General features: G+C 41.2%; 1 protein-coding gene across 2 annotated transcripts in view; it reads left to right on the top strand.

Annotated features, from left to right (window-relative positions):
• Positions 1-230: 230 nt before the first annotated feature.
• mideasb (mitotic deacetylase associated SANT domain protein b) overlaps positions 231-23,519 on the top strand; it is a 28,388-nt gene continuing 5,099 nt past the window's right edge. The window contains exons 1-11 of one of the 2 annotated variants that reach the window (XM_038293377.1): positions 231-560; positions 9,077-10,704; positions 12,863-13,132; positions 13,613-13,952; positions 14,198-14,264; positions 15,535-15,677; positions 15,879-15,982; positions 19,384-19,459; positions 19,710-19,798; positions 20,553-20,696; positions 22,879-22,998. In XM_038293377.1, the coding sequence (XP_038149305.1) occupies positions 9,307-10,704; positions 12,863-13,132; positions 13,613-13,952; positions 14,198-14,264; positions 15,535-15,677; positions 15,879-15,982; positions 19,384-19,459; positions 19,710-19,798; positions 20,553-20,696; positions 22,879-22,998 (2,751 nt within the window). In that variant the 5' untranslated portion in view covers positions 231-560; positions 9,077-9,306. Of the gene's footprint in view, positions 561-6,131; positions 6,459-9,076; positions 10,705-12,862; positions 13,133-13,612; positions 13,953-14,197; positions 14,265-15,534; positions 15,678-15,878; positions 15,983-19,383; positions 19,460-19,709; positions 19,799-20,552; positions 20,697-22,878; positions 22,999-23,519 lie in introns of those variants that run through there. The other variant, XM_038293376.1, reaches the window with a different exon arrangement.

The following is a 23,519-nucleotide window of genomic DNA, read 5'->3' as shown; positions in this document are numbered from 1 at the left end:
GATGTGTCCCTGCTTACAGCTTCCGGTTTTGTTAAAAACAAATCCCCAAACACTCTTCGTTTTAGACTTGCCATCTTATACTTATTAGGAATTATTTAAGAAGGAGTGACAGCTAAAAAACATAAAAAGGAACTTTATTTAAAAATATATATTGCAAGAAAATGTGATTAAATTGGTTTCAAAGTGTAACGTTATGGGACAGAAGCAGTCTACTATCTTGTTGCTGGTCCGCCTTGCTGCACAGTTGAGCCGTTAAGGAAACGGTGAAGCAAATAGAAACGGTATGCGCAGGCATAATGAGGTCACCCTGTTGGCTTTCATCAACGCTGCAGCTTCTGAGCACATGAAGACATAATTTCACTGACACGCGTTGTTAATATCGGTCACTTTTAAATGAAAAGTCAGAACGGGCATGGCGTCCCGCGTTGAGGGCTAACAGAAAGCTAAATTGGGTCAGAGTGGGGCTGGGATGTGACGCCTTGTGGAAGCATCTGCAGGAAGGCAACCTCAGAAAAAAGCGAGATGAAGGCATGAATGCCACGGAGGGACCAGATGATAAAGTAAGTGTGCATGGTAGCTTGATATAGATGCGGTTTTATAGGAATCATGTGCTGGTTATGTTGGGTGTTATCGGCTTAGCTGATATGAAATCCCCTCTGACAGCCTCGGACACAAGTCAGAATCCCCCCAGTGTCCCCATCAAGCCTTCACAACTGGAGTCTGACTAAATAATACATCCATTAGTCCATTATCTGAACAAAAGCAGCTAAATGCAAATAATATTGTTCCTGATTAAATATTGTTTGCAAGTTAGAAAAATGAAAGATTCACTTCAGGATTTTTGGCATCTTAATATTGACAAAAAGCTGCTATTATTGTGTGTTATTATTATTATTACTTTATTAATTTTTTTTGCCAGCATATGTATTCAAGTATCTTGTAATATATCTGTATTTGAAGACATCTAACTGCTCCACCCCAACACTGTTGTCACAGCAGTAGTGTCATCAGATTTTTCTTTCTTTTGTTTTTACTCTTTGCTCATTTTGCAATTTATGAGCTAAAAAAAAGGATATGTATGAAAAAAAATTGCAGTTTGCTGTTTTTATGCTTCATAATTTCCACTGATAAAATTGATTCACTGTCAGCAGTTAGTTTTGTATGAATTGTATGTTTTTTGTGTGTGTTGGTGATATGGCTCCCCACCCAGGGCAGTTTAGCGTCATGGGGTGACACACACTTCCTTCCCAAAAATAGGATAATTCTAGATACCTACTGCTTATTTGCTTATGCACTCTAAAATATGAAAGGTAATGTTTTAAATTGTTACTATAGAAACGGGAATGTTTGATCATTTCTGCTTGACAATCGGCCTAGATTAGTCAAGCTTTTTTTCACAGAACACAAAATATTGTTATACGAATGTGAAACTGATTTAATTTTAATTTAAAAAACATGTATTTTTAAATGTTTTTATAGCATCATAGCTCAGTTGGATTGAGATAAGCATGAAAAATATAGTATTTCAGCTTATTAAACCTTGACAATTATTTAAAAGTGAGAAAAGCTCATTAAAAATACAGCTTCTGTTTTTTAAATCTATTTTTTTTAAACCAAAAATGGGGATTCCTTGCAGAGGAATCGCTTATAGGTTTCATAAATCAAATTGCTATTTGCTGTCCAGCAATCAGCTATTTGTAATATGTCATAAATTTCCGATGTATAATTACTTTGTGTGGAAAGGTTTCCTTGAAAAAGGCAGTTTCCCTCAGAGATGGTCACATATACTCATTATGTCACTTGTTTCCTTTCAGTTTATCAGGTTTCAGTGATCATTTTTTTATTTATTTTTTTGCTTTTTTGTTTCGGGTTAGTGTTATATTTTTATAGATTTTTTTTTAGAGTTTTTTTTTTTTTTATTAATTTATTTATAGAGCTACCGGTAGGATAACAATAGTCTGTTGAATTTTACTTTTTAAAATTCACTACCAGCAGTCATCTCCAAGGATAGAGATTCATGTAATTTTTCTGACCATTTTGGGTTTTAATTTCGTTAAACCATCTTTGTCCATCTGTGTAACCTGAATAAGAGGCTTCAAAAATCATGATATTATTCACTGCATTTATAAATCTCTGTTCTATTTCAGAAAAAAAAAAAAAAAAAATCCATTACCTTTTATCATTTTTCATTCAAATTAGTATATTTAGGATTTTAGGGATGCACGATATTGGGATTTTGGCCGATATCCGATATGCCGATATTTTAAAACTCATGTAGCCGATAACCGATATCGATACCGATGTTAAAGCTGGACAAAAATAAGTAGTCATTGAAAATAGCAGTTTTGTTATCTATTTCTGACACTTTAAAAAATAATAAACTCAAATAAATTTTCATATGCTGATATCAAATTGATTTTTAAAAACTTGGTATCGATCTATTTTACTTTCAAAATCTTGTGAAATTTCATCGTTCTGTTACAAACTCTCGTAATATTTTGCAAATTCTTGTGAGATTTTGTTAGTAAAATAGATCGATACCGCGTCAATATATCAACATATAAAAATATGGCAAAAAATTTCGTGAATTTTCAGGGGATTTCGTAGCATAACGATGACATATAGCAATATTTCATTAGTAAAAGAGATTGATATGGTGTTTTTAAATTGCAATATATCAGCATATGAAGATATTGTGATATTATAATGTATCAATATTTTTCCCTTGTCTTTAGAAGTTTTTAAGTCTGTAAAAAAGAAGTTTTTGAGGAAGAAGAAGAAGTAGTATTTTTTTTTTTTTTTTTTTTTAGACTTTAGAAACTCAGAAGCTGATCAAATATCGGGTTAAATATCGGTGGGGTGGCCGATGTCCGATATTCAGTTTTAAGGCCGATACAGGCCGATACCGATAGGGGGCCGATTATATCGTGCATCCCTAATTTTTTACGATATTTTTGAAATTGGTTCTTGCTGTGTATATATATTTATTATCTACATCTGACACCCAGTGCAATAACTGTGTAGGTATATATTATAATAGGTCCCATGGACCTGTTTCTTCCTTTGGCACATTCTTCTTCTCCTTTGACTATTTGAGCAGATGTAATGAGGAAAATTCTCCAGTGTGAGATCAATCAAATCAATCAGTCAATCAATCAATATGTGGACACACTGTTTATACCCAATGACCCATTTTCCTCTTTTTGGCACCTTCTTTTGACTATCGAGCCGATGTGACCAGTGAATATTTCCCCTATGAGATCAATAAAGTCTATCTTATCTCTTATTTAGAATGATGTAATGTAGAGTCTTAAAAAAACCAAACCTTTAACATTACCCTATTGGGCTGCAGATGAACAATTGCCCTTAATATCTTCATCTGGCATATTTACACATGAGCTTTTGCTCATGCTAACTAATATGCATTGCCCCGTTTTAAATAACCATATAAATATTTATTAGGCCACCTTTCTGTTTTCAGCTGCCTGCGATTGTCCCAATTCTTTGGGGATTCCCCGTGCATAGCAGCAGTTTGAAATGATTTCTAAATGCCTGAGCTGTGGTTTAATAATTCATAGAACTTCTGTGAAATTACTGAGAACAAACAAGTTGTGCTCTTATGGAATTTTGTTCTATGTCTTCTTTTTAAACCAAAAGGCCTAAAAACACTTCCTCTAAAGTTTTCCCCCACACAGACGCCCAGACCAGAAGTGCAAATACCGATGCTGTCATCCAGTTTTTTCTGTCCTGTTAATAACATTTAAATAGGGTTCATTAGACAGATAAAACATGTACAAACTGCAGCCCAGTACTATAGTTATTCTGGTGTATGCAGAGAATACAATGAGGGGCTGTTTCCAGCAATCTTTCTGTTGGACAAATGGCTGCTGTTTGTTCTGCCTCTTTGCAGTCTTTGACTTCAGCATCTTTGAGATAAATAATAATAAACCACCTCACAATCAGAGGTATAAACTTCTGATTCTTTATTTTTGTGCTCAAATTAAAATAACAATCAGTACAGATATGGATTTATAACATTTAAAGAGGCATTACTCGGGTTTTTCTTTAAAGCCAGTCCTGCTGATTCAGGTTTAACCAATTCTGATTGTTTTAATTTTCTTCTGAAAAAGTAGAGCTTCTTCAAACAGAAACTGCATGCTGCTGTTGTTCATAGAGGTAGAGTTTTTATGCTGCAAATACAAACAGGAGGAATTACTGGATTTATGTTGATTCTGTTCAGGAGAGGAAAAAGTGTGGAGAAATGCATGCTGTCAGTTGATGCGTTCATAGACTGGAAATAGTTTGATGCATTTGATGAATTGGAGAGAAAAAAATATGCAGAGTGTTAATTACTTATTAATAAACTGGCATAAGCCTGATTGATGTTTAGTTAATTTAGAATTCTACACAGTATCCATCTGCAAAGGCTCCTGTGGAAGGTGTCCACAGGAAGGAGGGACATTCAGTACATTCTTCAAGCTGATTGGGTAAATCAACAAGTCATACCTGCCTCCCACGTTGTGTTTTTAGCCAATCACAGCAGCAGTAGCAGCTGTGAGGTCACATTCGTGGTTTGTTTCACAATCAGCAGCATTAACTAATAAATCACATTCAGTTGGGAAGAAAGCAGAAACCTTTCCATTCATAAAGCCACAAATCACACCCCTTAGCTTGTTTTTCAAAAAGAGGAATAGAGGCTGTTTCATCTAAAAGAGGTGCAGCCATGTTTGTTTTCTTTCAGCCTGCCGCTCTAGGCTGGCGTCTAACATGTCGCTGCATTTCATTGCTACAAAACATTTCTGTACGGCTAATGCATAGATGTATTTTCGGGAGTTTGTGAATTTATACATTTTGCAGCAAGGTAAACTTCTGAGGGTAAATTGGCCGATTATATTAGCAATCTGGGGTTAGATCAATGCGTTTATCATATTTAGGCCTTTTTCCTTTAGAAAAATCACTGTGGTCCTTTTACAGAGTTTAGTATAGAGATTTCTGTTTAAATAAATATAGATGGAGGGTTATTTAGTGATATTACACTGATCCATGCAAACTCCTGTTCCATCTAATTTCACTTTAAAGGTGAAACTTCTTGCCTGATCATCTTCCTTAAAACTACCAGTTTAACATTATAAATGTTGAATGTCATTTCTTTTATTTTTCCTTTTGAAAGGTGAACCAAAACATGGAAATCTAAATAAGTAATTTCTTCTTAAACTAAGTGCATTTGTTCATGAATTGAGGAGGTAAGTGAGACACTTTGGAACAAAACAATTTACCTTTAAAATAAGAAAAAGCAACCGCATTGTCTTATTTCAAGTGCATATTATCTAATAATCTAATTTTAAGGATAAAAATACTCATTCCATTGGCAAATTATCCCATTTACCTACTAAAATGAAGGGTAAATACACTTGATGTGAGACATTTTTACTTATTTCTAGACCATTTTTGCAATGTGAGGAAAAAGAAGTGAAATCATGCTGAAAATATTAGGAGTAGCCGTAATATAAACAGTATTGTGTTCATCCTCCCACATCCCCGTGGGAGGCTTTTTCCTCCCATGTTTGCTGTGGATCAGCAGCACCACGCAGGCATTCCAAGAAGTTTTTCAGGAGTGAAAAAAAGGGGAAAGTTATTGAAAGGAAAGATGAATTCTGGTGAAGCTGTGTGTGTGTGTGGTCTTGTTTTACCTACAATGTGAGGGAAGTATTTTGTGAAATATCAACTTGGTACTATATGGTAAAGTTCCGTTCTTTGAGTTGGGGTTAGGTTTAGGACTAATGTGTGAATTCAGTTTAGGTTAGGATTAGGATTAAGGGTCTGGTTCAGGCCATATAAAATTAATGCAAGTCAATGAAATGTCCCCATATGTCATGAAAACAAGCTGTGTGTGTGTGTGTGTGTGTGTGTGTGTGTGTGTGTGTGTGTGTGTGTGTGTGTGTGTGTGTGTGTGTGTGTGTGTGTGTTTTCCCCCTTTCATCCCCTGCGTGTCGGAATTTCCCGCATGGACTGAGAGGGATCTTGCTCCGTAAATTACAAGCGCTTTGCGTGTCAGAGGAAAAGCCTTATATGGGCAGGGGAGGAAATGGGCGGAGCCAGGGAAGCTGGCTGCACGGGAGGGGAGGAGGCAATCACAAGACAGCCAGAGAAGAAGACAGAGTCAATGCGCTGCTGCAGGCCGCATCTTTTTGTTGTTGTTGTTGTTTTGGTTTGTGCAATAATAATGCGGCCGCATCGCGCTTCTGTTGATGCGCGTTAATACGTTTGTATCTACGCTGCACCCCCCTCCCCTCCCCTTCCCATCCTCGCCTGTTTTCTTCGTCTTAGCTGGGGGTGCCTGAGGGGGGAAGAAATGCGTGAGGTCAGCGGAGTAGTATGAGTCAACCCCGGGGATGTGTGCAGTCATCATCGCCGGCCTGCCGCCGCTGGCCGCCCGGCCGGGAGCCGCTGTTCCTCCGGTAAGTACGGAGGCCGTGGAGCCCATCGCCGCTGCTCCTGTCATGTTGGAGGCTGCGGGCTGACGCCGCATGTTACCGTGACCGCAGCTCGCTGACAAAGTTTTGTTTACGTCGGGCTGCGCGGCTCGCTTCGTAAAGCTAAAGAAGAAAAAGGGATTGTTTTCTGACAGCGCGCGCGCTGCGGAAACGTGACGCGTTAACGTGCTGACAGCCTGAATCCATAAGATCTCTGCTTTCAAGCTGCCGCGCTTCTTTAGTGACATTTCTGGATAATCCGTTTTCTGCAACAAAGGGCTTGTGGTAAATAGCGCTGGGCTTCCTGGCCTCTGGATGCGATGTGATCTCCTCACAGGCCGCACTGCTAGCTTTAAATGAACAAATTGCTATGGATTAGGGCGCTTGACATTTATTTTAAGCCAATTTGCTGGGTTGTGCGCTTAAACCCCTCAGCTTGTGTAAGGGCTGCACTTGTGATGCGTCATGGTGATCCTTCACCTTGCTTAATAACCAGGCTGTCCCTGTAATCAGCAGGTTAAACTGGAATAAATGGAGCTATTCATGCGCACCTTTTCTATCACAGGGTTTGACAGCATGTTGGTGGCATCACATGCTACTGCTGCTGCTGCACACATGCTGTTTGTTGGCCACACAGCGTGGTCTTTAGCTTCCCCCCTTTAACTCACAAGCCAGTGCAGGATCTGAACAGCTGCAGATGTCTATTTTAAGACATTTCTCCAGGCCACCAGAGTAAAGGGTGACTATTGTCAGCCGCTTCTTAAGTTATAGGTTTTTTTGTTTGTTTAAAGATTTCATAATGAATTTGTGCATGGGTGTATCAGATTAAGCAGACGATTACTCTAAATCAGAGAAAAATCTGCATGCTTTTTGCCTTTAGATCCTTGATTGGATGATTATTAACATACATTTTTTTTTCACTTTGCACAGATGGAACAATTAAAATTCAACACCCTGGCAAAATGTGCCCTAAAACCTGGCAGTTATGCAATATACTATCAACCCGGGGTTGCCACGGTAATCGCCGTTCTGTTAAGTTACCAATGGCTGCAAGGACGCTTTGACTTTTTCCCCTCCTCACGGTCTTTGCAGAGACCGCCAAGCTGTGACTCATGTTTGCTCACTTTCTGCTGCCCTCCCTATTCAAGACGGCTGCTGAGGTTCAAAGGGCATAGGTTTTTTTTTCGCACCTCTGAGTCACAGCATGGTTTAAAAAAAAAAGCGAGAGTTTTTTTTTTTTTATCAAGTTCAATTGTAGTTTGGCGGGAAAATAAGCGCTTTGTTTCTGTTGCATTTCAAGAGCTGTTCACTGTTTGATAAGGGATGCAGCGCTCCAAGATGGTGAACATTGTGGAGAAAAAGGCCCAGATGGAGCAATTCATTAACAGTGACTAGAAATGTAATTGCAAGTAATTAATGCAGAAACACTGTGCATTGATTACTCGTAATGACATTTTTAGTTACTATTAATTAAGCGTTCTCTGTCCTTTATCTCCACAGTTCCACGTTGCCTCTATTTGCTTGCAGCGTCTTCCAGCAAGTCTTTTTGACTTTCCATTTTTGTCGAGTTGCAACCACAAACCCTGTGTGTGTTTCTTGGGGATTTTTATTTTTTACACTAGCACCAGGTAATGTGGCACGGCAAAGAGACATGGTTTGCAACAGTATTTCTAAAAGGAATCTGAACAACAGTGGAATGGATCAATAATAGGTTCCTCCTTGGTCGATACTTAAAAAAGAATCCCCAATGATACATGGTTGTATTCTAGCAGCTTGGATAGTTAAACTTAAGTGGCTGAGAGCGAAGGTCACAGGGACTGAACGGTGGGAAGTTTGCCTAACATTAGAACACATCCTTTAAAACATCCCTGCTTTTAGGAATGGTGTCGCAGTTTCATATTTTGCTGATGTTGTATTGCATCAATCGAAATAATTCAATAGATCTTTGAACATTTAGTCATGACCTTCTGAAAAGAGAACCCCCACTTATATGTAAAGTCTTTTAAAGGCTCAAACGTGTTTTTTTTTTTGTTTTTTTTCACTCTATTGATTTTCTGTTCACACCCAAGCTGGAAAATGCATCCCCACAGCATGATACTGCCACCAAGTCTCACCATTTGGGATGGCTCCTTCCATAAAGAGCAAATTTGTAGGCAAATTATTTATATCTAAATTTAAAGGTTGTCATGTTGACCTACTGTGCCAATCTGAGTTGTGGTTGTCTGCAGCTCTTCCTGATTGAAATACTTTGGATAGTTTTTGATTCTTTAACCTGTGTGGATGGATCTTGGTCTAATTCATAAACTGGTCTTCACACAAGTGGACATTATGGACTAATAATTTCTCTAGGATTTTGGAGCTTTAGGTCCTTAGCGGATAAATACATGCTCAGATTTCTGTTAATAGCATGATAATGTGGGCCAGGGTGTAACCTGTCCCTCCACTGAGTTGTTCTCTTATGATCTCTCCCTATGAAAGGAGGCTTTTTGCTGAAAAAGCAAACATCAGGTTTTCAACAGCTGATGCTAATGAGACCCCTCCTTTTGGGGCCCATTCTCTCTGATTGTTTAACTGATGACCTCTTTCTCATTTTCTCTATGCAGGGTGTTACCCATGAATGAGAAAAACACACAAAGCTCTACAGATCTTTTAACCCCCCACAACTGGAGCCCTCTGAGAAGCTTGTGAAGAACTTCAGAGAAAAACGGAGGGAAATCTTGTTCGTACAGCTTCTTTTACCTGTGAATACTACAGAAGCTTCAGCAGAGTGTTGCTTTTTTAGAGACAAAGGACATAGGGCTGGGTTGGTGTAGCTCCCTGCTTTGGCTCATTCATGCCCGTCATGAGCGTACCTGCCCAACAGAAAGCCAGCGCCAAAAGAACGGGCAAACGGATCACATTTTTTGGCGATCACGGCGGAGACTCAATGAAGGAGACTTCACAGCATCCTGACGGGGCTTACTTTGTCCCGAGCGGCCCTGCCTCAGAGTCTGGACAAAGCGAGGCGGCGAGTACTGTGAGCTCCAATCCAGAAGGTCCTCACATGTACCTCAACTCTGTGATCTTCAGCCCAGATAAGGGGGACCAGAGCAGGGGTCACTATCAGCAGACTGTGCCAATGAAATGGGCTAACCCAGAGCCCAGCCAACAACAGCAGCAACAGCAGATAGCTGCATCTTGGACCACTATGCCTAACTGGGGGCCAGCCTTTGCAAACTACACAAGGACCCAGAATGCATTTGTCAAACCGATGCACGACCCTGCCGGCTTACAGCCGCATCAGCAGCCGGTGAACAGAGCAGCGGATGCAGCAAAGTCTCGAGCGCTTGAGTGGGAGCAGCAGCAGCAGCAGGCTTCCCAAATCTTTCAGGAGACGCTGAAACCCGGAGTGCTGAACGCTCACCAGCAGGGCTCCTCCCACCCTGGAGGAAGCTCGGTCTTGCAGTCCTTCCAGTTAGCCTTTGGTCAGCCCAAACAGCACCTGCCCGCTTATTACCAGACCTTCCAAGGGAACAGGAACACACTACCTAACCTGCCTAACTACTCGGCGCCTAATTCTAAATCCTCGCTACACTTGCAGCAGCTGCAGAGCCAAGAACAAATGCAACGACAGCAGCAGCATCATGTCATCCAGCAGCAGATCCAGCAGCATCACCAGATCATACGACATCCACACGTGCAGCAGCAGTTACACCACGAGCAGCAGCAACAAAAGATGCAGCAGCTCCAGATTCAGCAACAAATGCAACATCAGCAGTTGCAACAACAAAACCCCCATGTGCTAGACTATTTCTCTGGTGCACAAAATGCGCACCCTCATCCACAGCCTGTGGTGGTACACTCCCAGGAATCCACCGCTCCAGCTCCCCCTAAGATCCAGGAACCAGTGATCCAAGACATCACGCCAGAACCCCAGCAGCCGTCCGATCCTCTGCAGCCCCCCCTGCTCCCCGAGCCCCCGTCGCAGTTACAGTCTCAGACACAGCTCAACTCCCAGGGGCAGCTCCGCAGGTCCCGGCGGCTGTCCAAGGAGGGCGGGGCGCCGTCTGACAACCCTTTTCTCTGCGGGTCCTCGGATCAGGGAGGACCCGAAAACGGGGCCCGTGACGTTCAGGCAGCACCCACGGGGGTCATCCAGAGCACACGCAGGAAGCGGCGGGTGTCCCAGGAGGTCAACCTGGAGATGCTCGCCCAAGAGGCGTCAGAGAGGAAGTCTCCTTCGCTCAGTAAGGTAGAAACCTTTCTTTTAACCCAACATTTTGCACATTCATCTCCCCCTCGATTGTTTTCCGTTAAAACACAGAGAGATACATCTTTACCAGAAATGACTAAATGCTCTAAATATCTTGTACTGTTTTACAGTTTAAAGCTTAGTTCTTTACTAGGAGCTGGAACCTTCTACTCTGCAAGAGCTAAAAAATCTATCCTTCTAGCACCATCCAAGGATATAATTGCACTGGAAACTTAATTCCCACAGCAGGAGCGTAAAACGGAGCAAACGGCCAAATCTCACTGTGTGTGATTACTGGGTTTCTGGATGAGCCGTCGGGTGTAAATCAGCTGCTCAGCTCAGCCTCATGCACAGAGCTATTATATGCATTCTTTACGGGCAGCTTGGTGCAGCGTTTCAGGCCTTTATTTAAACTATAAAAGAGGTTGAACAACAACAACCCGAATGCATGAGCTCGTAAACTTATCTCTGTTTGTGTGCTGAAAGTGTCGGTTGTGCAACAAGTCCTGTTGCCAAACTGCAGGGTATGTTTGTAGTGCAGCACAGTTGGCCATGCCCTGAATTCACCTCATGAGTAGCTGATCATGCAGCATGTGTGTTTGGTTACATGCCTGCACACCTCCCCCTGTTTAAAAAGAGAGAGAGAAACTCCAGCTTGGGGCCCCCCTCCCCCTCATGCCTGCGTGCTTGGTGGGGGTTCAGGGTTGCCTCGCCTGCACTGCTCAGCAGAATGTCTCTCTACCTCTCTGTTGTAAGGGTGGCTGGAGTTTTCCACCAGTAATAATAAGCAGTGACACTGCGTAGCTACAGCAGCCCGTTTCCCTGACGATGCAGCGAACATCTGCCTTTCCCATGTCCTGATGCAGCGGTTTTAGCTCGGGGTTCGAGGTCCGGAGCAGACTGCGGCTTTGAAGCACAGCTGCTGGTGCTCAGTCATTGTGGTTTCTCAAAGTAAAACACTTGATCTAAGCGTGGGGTGCAGGGGGGCAATTCTGACAGGTCTTTTAAGTGAAACTCTTCTATTTAAAATCAAGGTGCAGACGAGCAAAGCAATGCAGGAAGTCGGCGCAGCAGAACATCTGTAGAAGCACTTAAATCGCTACATCTAGGAATCAGGGATTTAAGAATGCTAAGTTATAATATAATATCGTTAATATAATGATAATAAAGCAGAAATTATGATCAAATAATGAGAAGAACAAAAACATGGAGATGGTGAACAATAGGCATGAAAATAACTGTAGGTAGTTTACTTCTCCAGTTTCTATTTCTTTCCCATGTATCGCCTTTCTGCTTCCATTTTGTCGTTTTACTCAGTTGAAAATGTTTTAGTAATGTATAGTCTGGGTCATTTAACGCTGGCTGAAAGTGAACTTTGATCAAACCAGAGTAACTGAAGGCATCTCACTGCTGGTAGATGATTATTAAAGTAATGAAACTCAATTTCCTTGTAGCTGACTGAGATCAACATCACCGTGGCAACAATCTGCACCCAAAGATGTCTGGAGTTAAACGCATTTCTGTACTCTGTTCAAGTTGGTGCGTTCTGCAGTTTTGTGCTCATCTGTAATGATTTACAGGTGTTTATTGGGTCAACTGAGTCTTTTATTGTGATAGAGAGAAATGGGAAATGTAGATAAATGGATAGAGGCCCTCAGCATCATAGATCCTTCACCATACCTACAGGTAGATACAAGGGGGGTTTTGCTGTTAGAGAAGCTTAAATTCACTGGTAAAACAACAATTTCTAAATGTTTTTGTATTTTGTTAATTAAATTGGATTCTGGGGAAACTTCAGACCAAACTCAAAGATTTCTAAACCTTTTTCTTCATAGATAAGAGAGAAGAGCCAGTTCACAGGGAAATAAGGAGTTACAATATGTAAAGGCTTACTCATGCTGTGGGCTGCTTCTCTTCTAAAGACCACGAGAGCCTTATTTAGTTGAATTGCAGCATTAAAATACCAGGATTAGTAAAATAATGAACAGATTTTTACTTTAATTCTGAATTCTCCCCATCTGTATATGTGCCACTGCTATTGGAGATTAATGTATTTTAATGCTTGTGAAGCATCTGTATCAATCTTGAATCTATCTCATGTCATGAGGGAAAGCAGACCTAACAACCGGCATGACTGTTTATCTGCCGTTTTGTTCAGGAGCCTCACAGGCCGTGGAGTCCCGCCACGGACGGCATGAACGGCAAGCGGCCCCGAGACGACAGCCTCCTCCCGCTTGTCATCCCCGTATCTGTTCCCGTTCGGAGACAGGAAGCCTCGTCCCCGGATAGGGACGGCGTGGCTCTGACGCCCAGCTGGCCTAACAGGCCTTCCAACCACCAGGACCTGGGCCGCGCCGATCACAAGCCCTCTGTCATCGTCACCCGCAGACGCTCTCTTCGAAACTCTTTGTCGGAAAGCTCAGAGCAGGTGGGCGATAATCTCTACTTTTTTTGTTCATCATTTCTTTTAGATTCATTTTATTGATTAAAAAATAAAAGCTGAAGCCGTCCCTCAGGACTGTGCGGAATTATCCGGCGTCCTGATATCTTCATCAGTCTCGGATTTCATCTGTTTTAATTCCAGCTGTAAATCCTTGAATTCATGGCACCGTGCCCCCCAGACACTGTCCCTTCCCCCCCTGCTGTGCCGAATGTTGTCCCTCCCCCATGTTCTCCCGTTCCCACATTCAGCTGGGGGGTTTGGTGAACTGGATGCCCTGTCCCAGATCAAGCAGATTAGAAGCTCTTTGATGCTGTACATTGTGTACCATACATTTAAGGGGAAGTTCTTTGTTCTTTCAGGAAAGCTAAATCATCAACCTTCCTTCTTTTAGGTCCTTTTTTTGTCTCAACCTTGTAGTCTCACCATGCTCACACATCTCATCAGTGTTTCATCTCTGCCCTACAGAACGATGGCACAGAGGGGGAGAGGGACGATGACGGCAAGAAGTCCAAACGGCGCCCCCGACCAGAGCCTCTCTTCATCCCGCCGCCTAAACCTAGTTTCTTCATCGCCCCGCCCGTCTACTCCAGCATCACCCCCTACCAGAGTCACCTCCGCTCTCCGGTTCGCCTCGCCGACAACCCGATCACGATGCCCCCGTACACGCCGCCGCCGATCCTCAGTCCCGTTCGGGAAGGCTCCGGCCTCTACTTCTCCACCTTCCTGTCGTCGGCTGCAGCCGGCGGTCCTGGCCTGCCCCCTCCCGCCACTCCCAAATCAGCAACTCGCAGCTTGTTGCGTTCCAGTGAGTTAAAAAATTATCCACCAAACTTCTGAGTTCCCAATACCCTTATAAAAACATCATCTCTTTTGTTGTAAACATATGACAATTATTTACAAAAGAAAAATAATTTTTCATAGATTTTTTTGTAGCCTTTGAGGTATAAGATAAGATAAAATCACAGTAACCTCTGCTCTGATACAGTATGGCAGGGAGAAAAGGCAGTAGTTCTGTTAATGGTTGTATATTTACTTTTTTTCACCTTTTAGACAGCTGTGACATCACGCCTCCGGTGCTGTCCGCCATGAGTGAGACAACTCCAGTCAGCATCGAACCGTGAGTCCCTTCTTTCTTTCTGGAAACGAGCGCTTTGACGGCTGCCTGATATTTTCAAGGAAACAATTTGGCCCGTCTGACTTGCATTATCCCAGCTGGAGGAAAAGCCCTGTCATTAATTACTCAAAACAAACATGATTGAGTCATAAAGAGTGTCGAAGGAGAAAACACTGGTTGTTCAAACTCTAAACCTGTAGTTTAATCCGACTTTACTCCTACCAAGTACCACCGCTTCACAGTTTGCTCCATTTTGCATCAGAACTGGACCTTGAAAAGAGCTTTGAAAAGTTGTGAGCCATAAAGTGAAGCTGATGAACCTCTTCTATATGCCTACCATGTTACAGTAATGACCTCTTATTAGGAATATCTGATCAGTTCATCCCTTCGCCCTCTGTTAGCTGAGCACAAAACAGAACAAGCAGAGCAAATATTTAGACCTATTTTTTTATAGTAAAGAAACCAAGTTCAGTTTTATTCTAAACGGTTCAAAGCAGTTGGATGTTTCCGATCATCAGCCCCTCGCTGCTTCTCTGCTCAATGATTTCTCATCGCAGTACGGATGTTCTCATGAAGTGTTTAGACGGATCTATTTTGCTGCTTCTTTTGAAGCTTATTAGAAGCAGGCATCTTTTTAAACCCAACCTTTTGTCAGCTGAGATGTAAAATGTTTAGCAGGCATGTCAGGACGGTGGGGTTGTGTTTGTCGTCACATCAACAAAGACCAGCGATTTACGGCGTTGCATTTTTCTAGCCTTGGCCTGACTGATGCCATCTGCTTGATGCGGACTTTGACACAGAGTAGTGAGACTTTCCTCCATTCATGCTTTGGCTTTGGTCTCCTAAATGCACAAGAGCTGTTGCAGTTTGGCTCACGCTGGCCTACCTTCCCTCGAGGGGTTCCTAGTGTACACTGACTCATATGCACTTAGTGGGAAATGCAGGAGAGGAAGAGAGAATCTAGGTTATTGTGGAAAAATACACATTTTGAAGTATAGTTAGTATTCTTGAACCCCTTTGCATTGTTTTGCATAGTTCCTCATCAGAATAAGAAAGATTTTTTAAGGTTTATTTAATATTCCCTTAGGATCAATAAAGTGTTTTATTTGAAATTAAAGCTATTATTTCAATATATGAATTTTTGAATTTGCATTGGAACACCAAACGGCGAAATTGGCGTAGATATGAACAACAGGCTGTTTTTAAAAAGCTGTTTTTTGTAATGATATTTTTAAAATTCCAATATTAAGTGTATCTCATCCCCCCCACCCAGACGGATAAACATCGGGTCGCGGTACCAAGCAGAGGTACCAGAGCTGAGGCAGAGGTCGGCTGTGGAGCTGGATCGCCATCGAGCAGAACTTGTTTGGGCCCCGCCCTCTGAACTGGAGGAAAAACCAGACTTTAAGGACAAGGGTGAGAAAAAAAAACACGGCAATAATGACAGATCAGTTTCTACTGCTCTCGTAGAATGGTTAGATATTCAGTGTCTCTCTTTCTAAGCTTAATATTCCTATATAAAAATGACTTGACTTCATCTTTTATCATGGATACGGGGTTTAATAAACCATGGTATTGCAGCTGTGGTTAACATTAACTTGTTGACGTCTCTTTCAGTGGAAGTCCTCATGCACCTGGCCTGTTCCAGTGTGTTATATGGAGGAGGCACCAACCAGGAATTGGCGCACCACTGTTTGTACGAGAGCAAAGGGGACATAATGGTGAGTAATCCATACTGACTGAATGCACAGCAGAAAAATAGCCTAACCTTCTCACAGCAGAGGGAAGAACTTTTCCACCGATGCAGAAAGTGTTTATTTTTGTCTGTGAAGGTTAAAGGCAGTTCTCCTCCTGGTTTTCCTTGGATAGAAAACTTTGAATCAATCTGACTCTACGATCTGGTGAACTGGAAAGTGTCTTGAGAAAACATGTGTTGTGAATTGGTGCTATGTAAATAAACTGAATTGAATTGAATTCTCAGGGAGGTTCCCACAGAGTTGCTCCACTTATTGCAGCCATGTAATGAATGCATAGAATCTACATGTCTAAAATATCCTCAGTCTGAATCTAGAAATAGAGAAAAAGTGGCAACACTGACAAAAGGGAACAAAGATTATCTTGATTTAATTCTGCAAAGCAACTCTATTTATTCTGAGATTAAATTAATACACTGACTTCTAGGGATGCTCGATATTGGGATTTTGGCCGATATCCGATATGCCGATATTTTAAAACTCATGTAGCCGATAACCGATACCGATGTTAAAGCTGGACAAAAATAAGTAGTCATTGAAAATAGCAGTTTTGTTATCCATTTCTAACACTTTGAAAAATAATATACTCAAATATATTTTCATATGCTGATATCAAATTGATTTTTAAAAACGCGGTATCGATCTATTTTACTTTCAAAATCTCGTGAAATTTCATCATTCTGTTACAAGCTCTCGTGATATTTTGCAAATTCTTGTGAGATTTTGTTAGTAAAATAGATCGATACCGCGTCAATATATCAACATATAAAAATATGGCAACATTTCGTGAATTTTCGGGGGATTTCGTAGCATAACGATGACATATAGCAATATTTCATTAGTAAAAGAGATTGATATGGTGTTTTTAAATGGCAATATATCAGCATATGAAGATATTGTGATATTTTAATGTATCAATATTTTTTCCCTCGTCTTTAGAAGTTTTTAAGTCTGTAAAAAAGAAGTTTTTGAGGAAGAAGAAGAAGTAGTATTTATATATATATATTTTTTTAGACTTTAGAAACTCAGAAGCTGATCAAATATCGGGTTAAATATCGGTGGGGTGGACGATGTCCGATATTCAGTTTTAAGGCCGATACAGGCCGATACCGATAGGGGGCCGATTATATCGTGCATCCCTACTGACTTCTTTGTTAAATGCAGTTTGTTGCATTGTATTTATAGGTGTCAGGTTTAATGGGGCTCGCTGCAAATGCATGCTACACTTTTAAGTTATTTCTAAGAACATTTAGAAACCATGTGTCATTTTATCTTTTTCCATAATCCTGCTTCAGATCAAATCCCAATGAAATCTGTTGGAATCTGTACACAAGATGGGGAGAATTTAAAAACCAAATAAATGGTGGTTAAGCTATTTTTCCATTTGGATCTAACAAATGGAAATGGACCAACATGTTTTTTCTTAGTATTTTAGTACAGATTTCTTAAAATGAAGGCATTCACATGAATTAAAATGTTTTTTTTTTGTTGTTGTTGTTTATCAAAAGACGTTTAGCAAATCAAACAAATTTAAAGTTGGACATTTCCATACTTTAGTTTCCAATCCCAAGCTAACCAGCCGCATTCTGACGTGAGGTTTTGATCATTCTACTACATCTGTTTTCATGCACCCAACAGATGTAGTAGATTTATTCAATTCTCATGTCGTCTTTCTTGTCTGCATGTAAATGTGAGCGCTGACCATCCCTAAATGAGTTTTGCTGGTTGTTGAACGGAAGTGACTGATCTATAGATTTTCACTTTGCTTTGTGCTGAAGCTCTGTGGTGATCAGAGATGACTGATAGTAAACCTGTTTGGTTGTTTATAGCCCGTGGCACGCCGATGCTCCTCTGCAGAGCGACATGTGCTGCAAGAGCTGAAACAAACATTTCAGCTTTTAGTTCAAACAGTGAAACTAGATCAAAAACTGATGGTGAGTAAGGGAATTTTTATGCTGTGCCACATGTATGCCATCTTAGTGAAAGGCGGGTCTCAGTTCTACAGATTTGTGAACAAGAAACTGACCTCATTCATGGTCAAAGTAATCCTAAAATGTTTCTGTTCTTAAGGCTCATGAATCGGACCAGACTAATAAGTTCTCCACCCATGCTGCAGAAGCTAGCCATCCTTTGCCTCCTGATTGCATCACAATAAGTCCTTTATTGACATCAGAGGCTAGAGTCGAACCGCTATATAAAATATTTAATGTTGCCTGAATAAATCAAGCTGTATGTTAGTGCAGTTCACTGCAACCCGACTGGAGGAAATAGTTCAGTGCTTGTAACGAGGTCGAAGGACGGTTATTGGTAAATAGTGTGAGGTACTTTCCCCATGGCGATATTATTCAGATGTAACACATTTTACTGGACCTTTTAAAGATATTCTTACATATTTAGTCTGTTTCTGGTTTTGTTTCAGTAAAAAATCTGATGTTTTTTACTTGTTGGACCAAAACAAAGTGGCGTATAGCTCCGAAGCAGGAGGAAAGTGACTTGTTGTTAAAAAAAATAAATAAATCTGAAAAGACTTTTGGGCATTTTTATTGCACTCTTTTACTCTGATTTATGAAATCCTGTTGGATTCAGAGTTTTTGCTTTTGCCAATACTTCTCGATTGATGCAAATCTAAACTTTGATTGGACTAATATTCAATGGTTTTGATACTTCTGGGATTAAACAGACCTTAATGAAATGACCAGGTCTTCCGTTCCATATAGGGTTCATAGTCACCTCTGTCCCGTTTTCAAGGTTTTCCTCCAGAATCACCTGTATGGAGCTTGCTTTAATTATCGACACTGACCTGCTTCCCTCTCTCTGCTGGAGAAAAGTGTTCCCAGTATGACGCTTCCATCACCATGCCTTATGACTGTAATATTAACTGTCTTCTTAAACTGAGCTAATAGAAAACTCAAATCTCGTTGGATTTTTTCATATGGAAACCTTGTATGTAAGTTTATGACATAAGAACAGAACTGCAGGTCATTCTGTGTGAAGTGGTTAATATTGAGATCTTAACTCTGTACTCGGATGTCCATGCCGAACGTCCTTACTGCCTGATCCTGGGTTGTCAGAGTGTTTTATGGTGCTGCAGGACGAGATTTCAGGCCCTAGCGACAAGCATCGGTCCAATGTTGTCTAGGTAACCATGAAAGAGAAGGGGGGGGCAGCCAAAGCGCCCACTCTCTGCAGCAGTCCGACTCAAAAGCCGATCTTCAGATGGTTTTTCTGAAAGAGAATGGATTTGGTTCCCTCTTTTTCTCCCAGTTTGGATTTGTAGTGTTGTTGGTTAACCCAGCTTATTGTCCCTTAGTCACTTTTTCCAAACGTGCAACCAGAAAACATTGAAATACTACTTTTTTTTCTCTCAGGCCGCACTGTCTCTGCTGATGCTGAGGGATCCGATCTTCCCCAAGACCCATCATCTATCCAGCTACCATTACTCAGGTAATCAATCCATGCAACCCCCAGTTTATGTATCTCTGCAGCAGTGGAGGGGGGCTGGTGCCCTTATGGCTGCAGAAGACATAGCATGTGGTGAGCAATTGTTTGTTTCGTTGGTGTTAAAGTTTTAGGGGATAAAGCCCAACTTATAGCTGTCTCCACGTGTCCTCATATCAATTCAGAAGAAATCCTAGACTGAAAGTGTTTATTTTCTAATATCCATCTTCTCCTCCTGTCCTCCTCCACCTTGCAGGATCAGACAGCTGGACGGCAGCTGAGAGGCGCCTGTTCAATAAAGGCATGGCTGCGTATAAGAAGGACTTTTTCATGGTGCAAAAGCAGGTATGCTTGTGTGGGCTTTGAATCTAGAAAAGAGGAAACTTTCTCATTCTCGCAGTGGCAATGAAAGGCCACCTAATCTTCTTCCGCGGGGAACAGGAACACATGATATATTGTGTGTCGGCTCATTGCGTGGGCGGAGGAAAGGGAAATACAGTTGATGTGGAACAGCGTTTCCGTTTCTGTTTCGATTGTTGCTTTGTCATTGTCAAGCAGGGTTTGGCTTTTCCATCACGGTGCAGCAGAATGTAAAGTGGTGCCTGTGTGGTTTGTCTTTGCCTTAATATGCTGCAGCACATTTTTTTTACTATTTTATCAAAACGTGCAAAAAAAAAGACAAAGTTTGCTGACTTCACATCTTGAATTTAAATCTATTTCATACAGTAGGAAATTATCCCATGCTAAAGGTGAGCCAGGGCCATATTTGTTGCAGCCTCAGCTTTACACACATCCCTGATTTTTACTGATTGGATAAAATGTTGCTTATTATAAATAAATGTCTCCCTACAAACTTTATCGTTCAGAGCCTACGGCTCTCTCCTTAATAATCTTCAGCTCACCCCACAGGTCTCGAAAGCCATAGACGAAGGTTCATTATTTAACTTTTGTGTTTATTGAAGGGTTTTCAGTTTATTGATCATATATTTTTTTATTTTTTTCAGGCGTAGGGAGACAGTTTCTGTGGGATTTTGAGAGATAAACAGGTCTATAGCATCACAAATCTCCAATTTTGATAACAAATGTTGAAATTCCACAGGTAACGACTAAGACCGTGGCGCAGTGTGTGGAGTTCTACTACACATATAAGAAACAAGTGAAGATCGGCCGCACTGGGGCGCTGATTTATGGCGAGGCCGAGCCTTTGGAGAGCAGGACAGCAGAGGAGGAACTGGACCACAAGGTTGGTCTTATGACAGCATCATGAGCTCTAAGACTGATTTTTTAAAATTGTGGTGTAGAACAAAAAAAGTCAATTCTGCAAATAGAAGCTAAAGCAGGATGAATCTTTTGTGAACCATTACCTGAAGTGAGATAAATCTGATCATAGCTGTAACAGCTAAAGATGTCAGAAATGAATATGCTAATATAGAACAGTTTTCTAACCTTTTGAAGAACTTATTGGAAGTACATTTCATATATCTGAATTTTTCTGAGCCGTACTGATTTTTTATTATATTAGGAGCAACGTGAGAGAGGTTTCAGTCGACACTCTATATAGAATAGAAATAGAAAATCCCTTTATTGTCCCACAATGGGGAAAATGTGGTGTTACAGCAGCAAAAACTTATAGCAAAAGTTGTTGCAAAACGTGCACCTTAGAAAAGTCTATAAAAATAACAGTTAAGATAATAAACAAAGTATTGTTCTGTACAGCGTTTTTACAATATAAGTACTCTGTTTCTGGAGAATAAAATCAAAAACAGATGTGGACATTTTTACAGTAATGCATATGTGAAAAAAACTAGCAGTAACATCAGAGATGTGCAAAAATGACAGCAGCATGGGAGGAAGGATCTGTGATAACGCTCGCTGGTGCCTTTAAGGTGCAGCAGTCTGTCACTGAAGGAGCTCTCCAGTTCAGCACCAGCTTCATGCATGGGGTGGGAAACATTATCCAACAGAGATGTTATTTTAGTTAGGATCCTTTTGTTTCCAGAGGACATCTAATCAAAGCTGTCCTTCCTGATCAGCTTATCCAGCCACTTTCTCTCAACTATTATATTAACTTAAAGCAGCAGTCTGTTTTGTTTGTGGTAAATAAAGAGCCCTACCAAGGCCGCTGACATTTCAAAACACAGCATGTTTCGTGCAGCCTTCCTGTTATCTGCTGAAAATCTCACTCTCTTTGTCGCTCTATGAAGGACATATTTTCATTTCTATGCTTTCTCTGACTTATACCCCATTTCCACTACCCTTGAAAAACCGATCCATGCCGAGACCGGTCCGAGCTCGGATCAGTTAACCGGGCCGAGCTCGGTTCTGACGACCGTTTACACATCACGCTATCTCCGTTCCTCGACTCCTCACCTCCTAGTGACGATCTGCGGTATTACTGCCAGTATTGAAGGAGGAAATCAAGCAGTTGGTGGCGGTAATGCACCAAAAGTTGTTTGCCAACCGCCATAAAACACAAGAAGAAGAAGAAGAAGGAGGGAATCAAGCAAATCAAAATGGCGGCGCCCGTCACATTCAGAAAGTTATGCTTGATCATTATTGCTGTACTTCGGTGTTTGCGGTGTTTGGTCAGGCGTGGAGAAAATGTTGCATGGAGAAGATTTCGATTGTTGTTTATAGTTGTTCTTCTTCTTCTGTTTTGTGTTGGTTGACAAGCAACTCCCGGAGGGGCATTACCGCCAACTACTGGAATGGAGTGTGAATCGGGATGGGCAGCCAGACGGAGATGACGCGTTCTGCTCATGCGCTCTTGTTATCAGAGAACCGAGCCGGGGAAAAACCGAGCCGAGCCCACCTCTTGAACTGGTCTGCAGTTAGCTCAGTCCGGTTGTGTCTAGCTCGGTTCAGTTCAGTTTGCTTTCCATTTACACACGATAAGTTATCTCAGTTACTGAGCTCGGACCGGTCTCGGCACGGTTTTTCAAGGGTAGTGTAAATGGGGTATTGGATTCTAAACATCTAAGCTTGTATGGTCTGAATTGATGCACTAGAAAGATCAATGGATGATTGGAAGGAGATTTTCTACTTTAAAAAGAAAAAAAAACAGGAGGAATTGATACTGAAAGTTGCAAATATTGAGTCTTGTTCTCTCAGCTGCAGCTTTCAACACTGGAACCTGAGAGATCAGTATGGTGTGTATATAGGATCTTTGGGTTTCTAACCAACCAGGCATTGGTCAGATGGAAAATTAACCTTGTTCTGTTCACCAGATAATTATTCTATTACCAAGCTATATTTGGACAACCACTTCTAACCTGACTGCGTGTAGTGCATAGTGTTTGACTTGATGTTTAGCTCCCAGAGTAGCTCAGTTTGCAGACGACCTTACTTGGATATCTTCATGAACAATCAGAGAGATGGATCTCACCTGTCAGAGTCGGGCATCTTATTTACTGTTTGTCTTACAGGCCTCTCAGAGAATGGAGCCACAGCAGGAGGAGGACAGCAGGAAGTGGGATGGTTCAGCTGACAGGAAACAGGATGTTTGTCCCACCGGGGCGACACACACGCTGCCGTCCACAGAGAATGTAAGTGTGAAGAGACGAGCTCTGCATGAAGCTTGTATGGTCTGAATTGATGCACTAGAACGATCAACAGATGAATGGAAGGAGATTTTCTTCATTAAAAAGAAAAAGAAGTCAGGAGGAACAAAATTGTCGAAGCATCTATTTCTGTTATTTGCAGATTTTGTGTCCTAATCTGTTTTTAGTTGGTTTGAACCAGATTGAATGAGTCAATTTGGATTTAAATAATTTAAGATTTGTTTTTTCATCCCTGGATTCTACTGCTGATAACCAAAGGACAGAATAGAAAAATATGTGATAAGAGAGAAATGAATCACATATTTAGAACTGTTGAGTTAAGGGATTGTTTCTCCTTTTTTACAAAAACAACTGAACGTTGAAGATTTTCCTCCTTTTTGTTTCATAGTGGTTTTTAATCATTTTTCCAAAGATCACATTAACAACCTTTTTTCACACTAAACCCTTGAACTAAAAGCTTTAACTGTAAATAGAGCAAGTCTGAAGCTACATGTCAGTTTTATATC

This window comes from Cyprinodon tularosa, unplaced genomic scaffold (assembly GCF_016077235.1).
Source record: "Cyprinodon tularosa strain WSP-4 unplaced genomic scaffold, ASM1607723v1 ctg325, whole genome shotgun sequence".
NCBI classification, from domain to species: Eukaryota; Metazoa; Chordata; class Actinopteri; order Cyprinodontiformes; family Cyprinodontidae; genus Cyprinodon; species Cyprinodon tularosa.
Note: the sequence above shows the minus strand (reverse complement) of the source record. Positions and strands in the feature narration are given on the sequence as shown.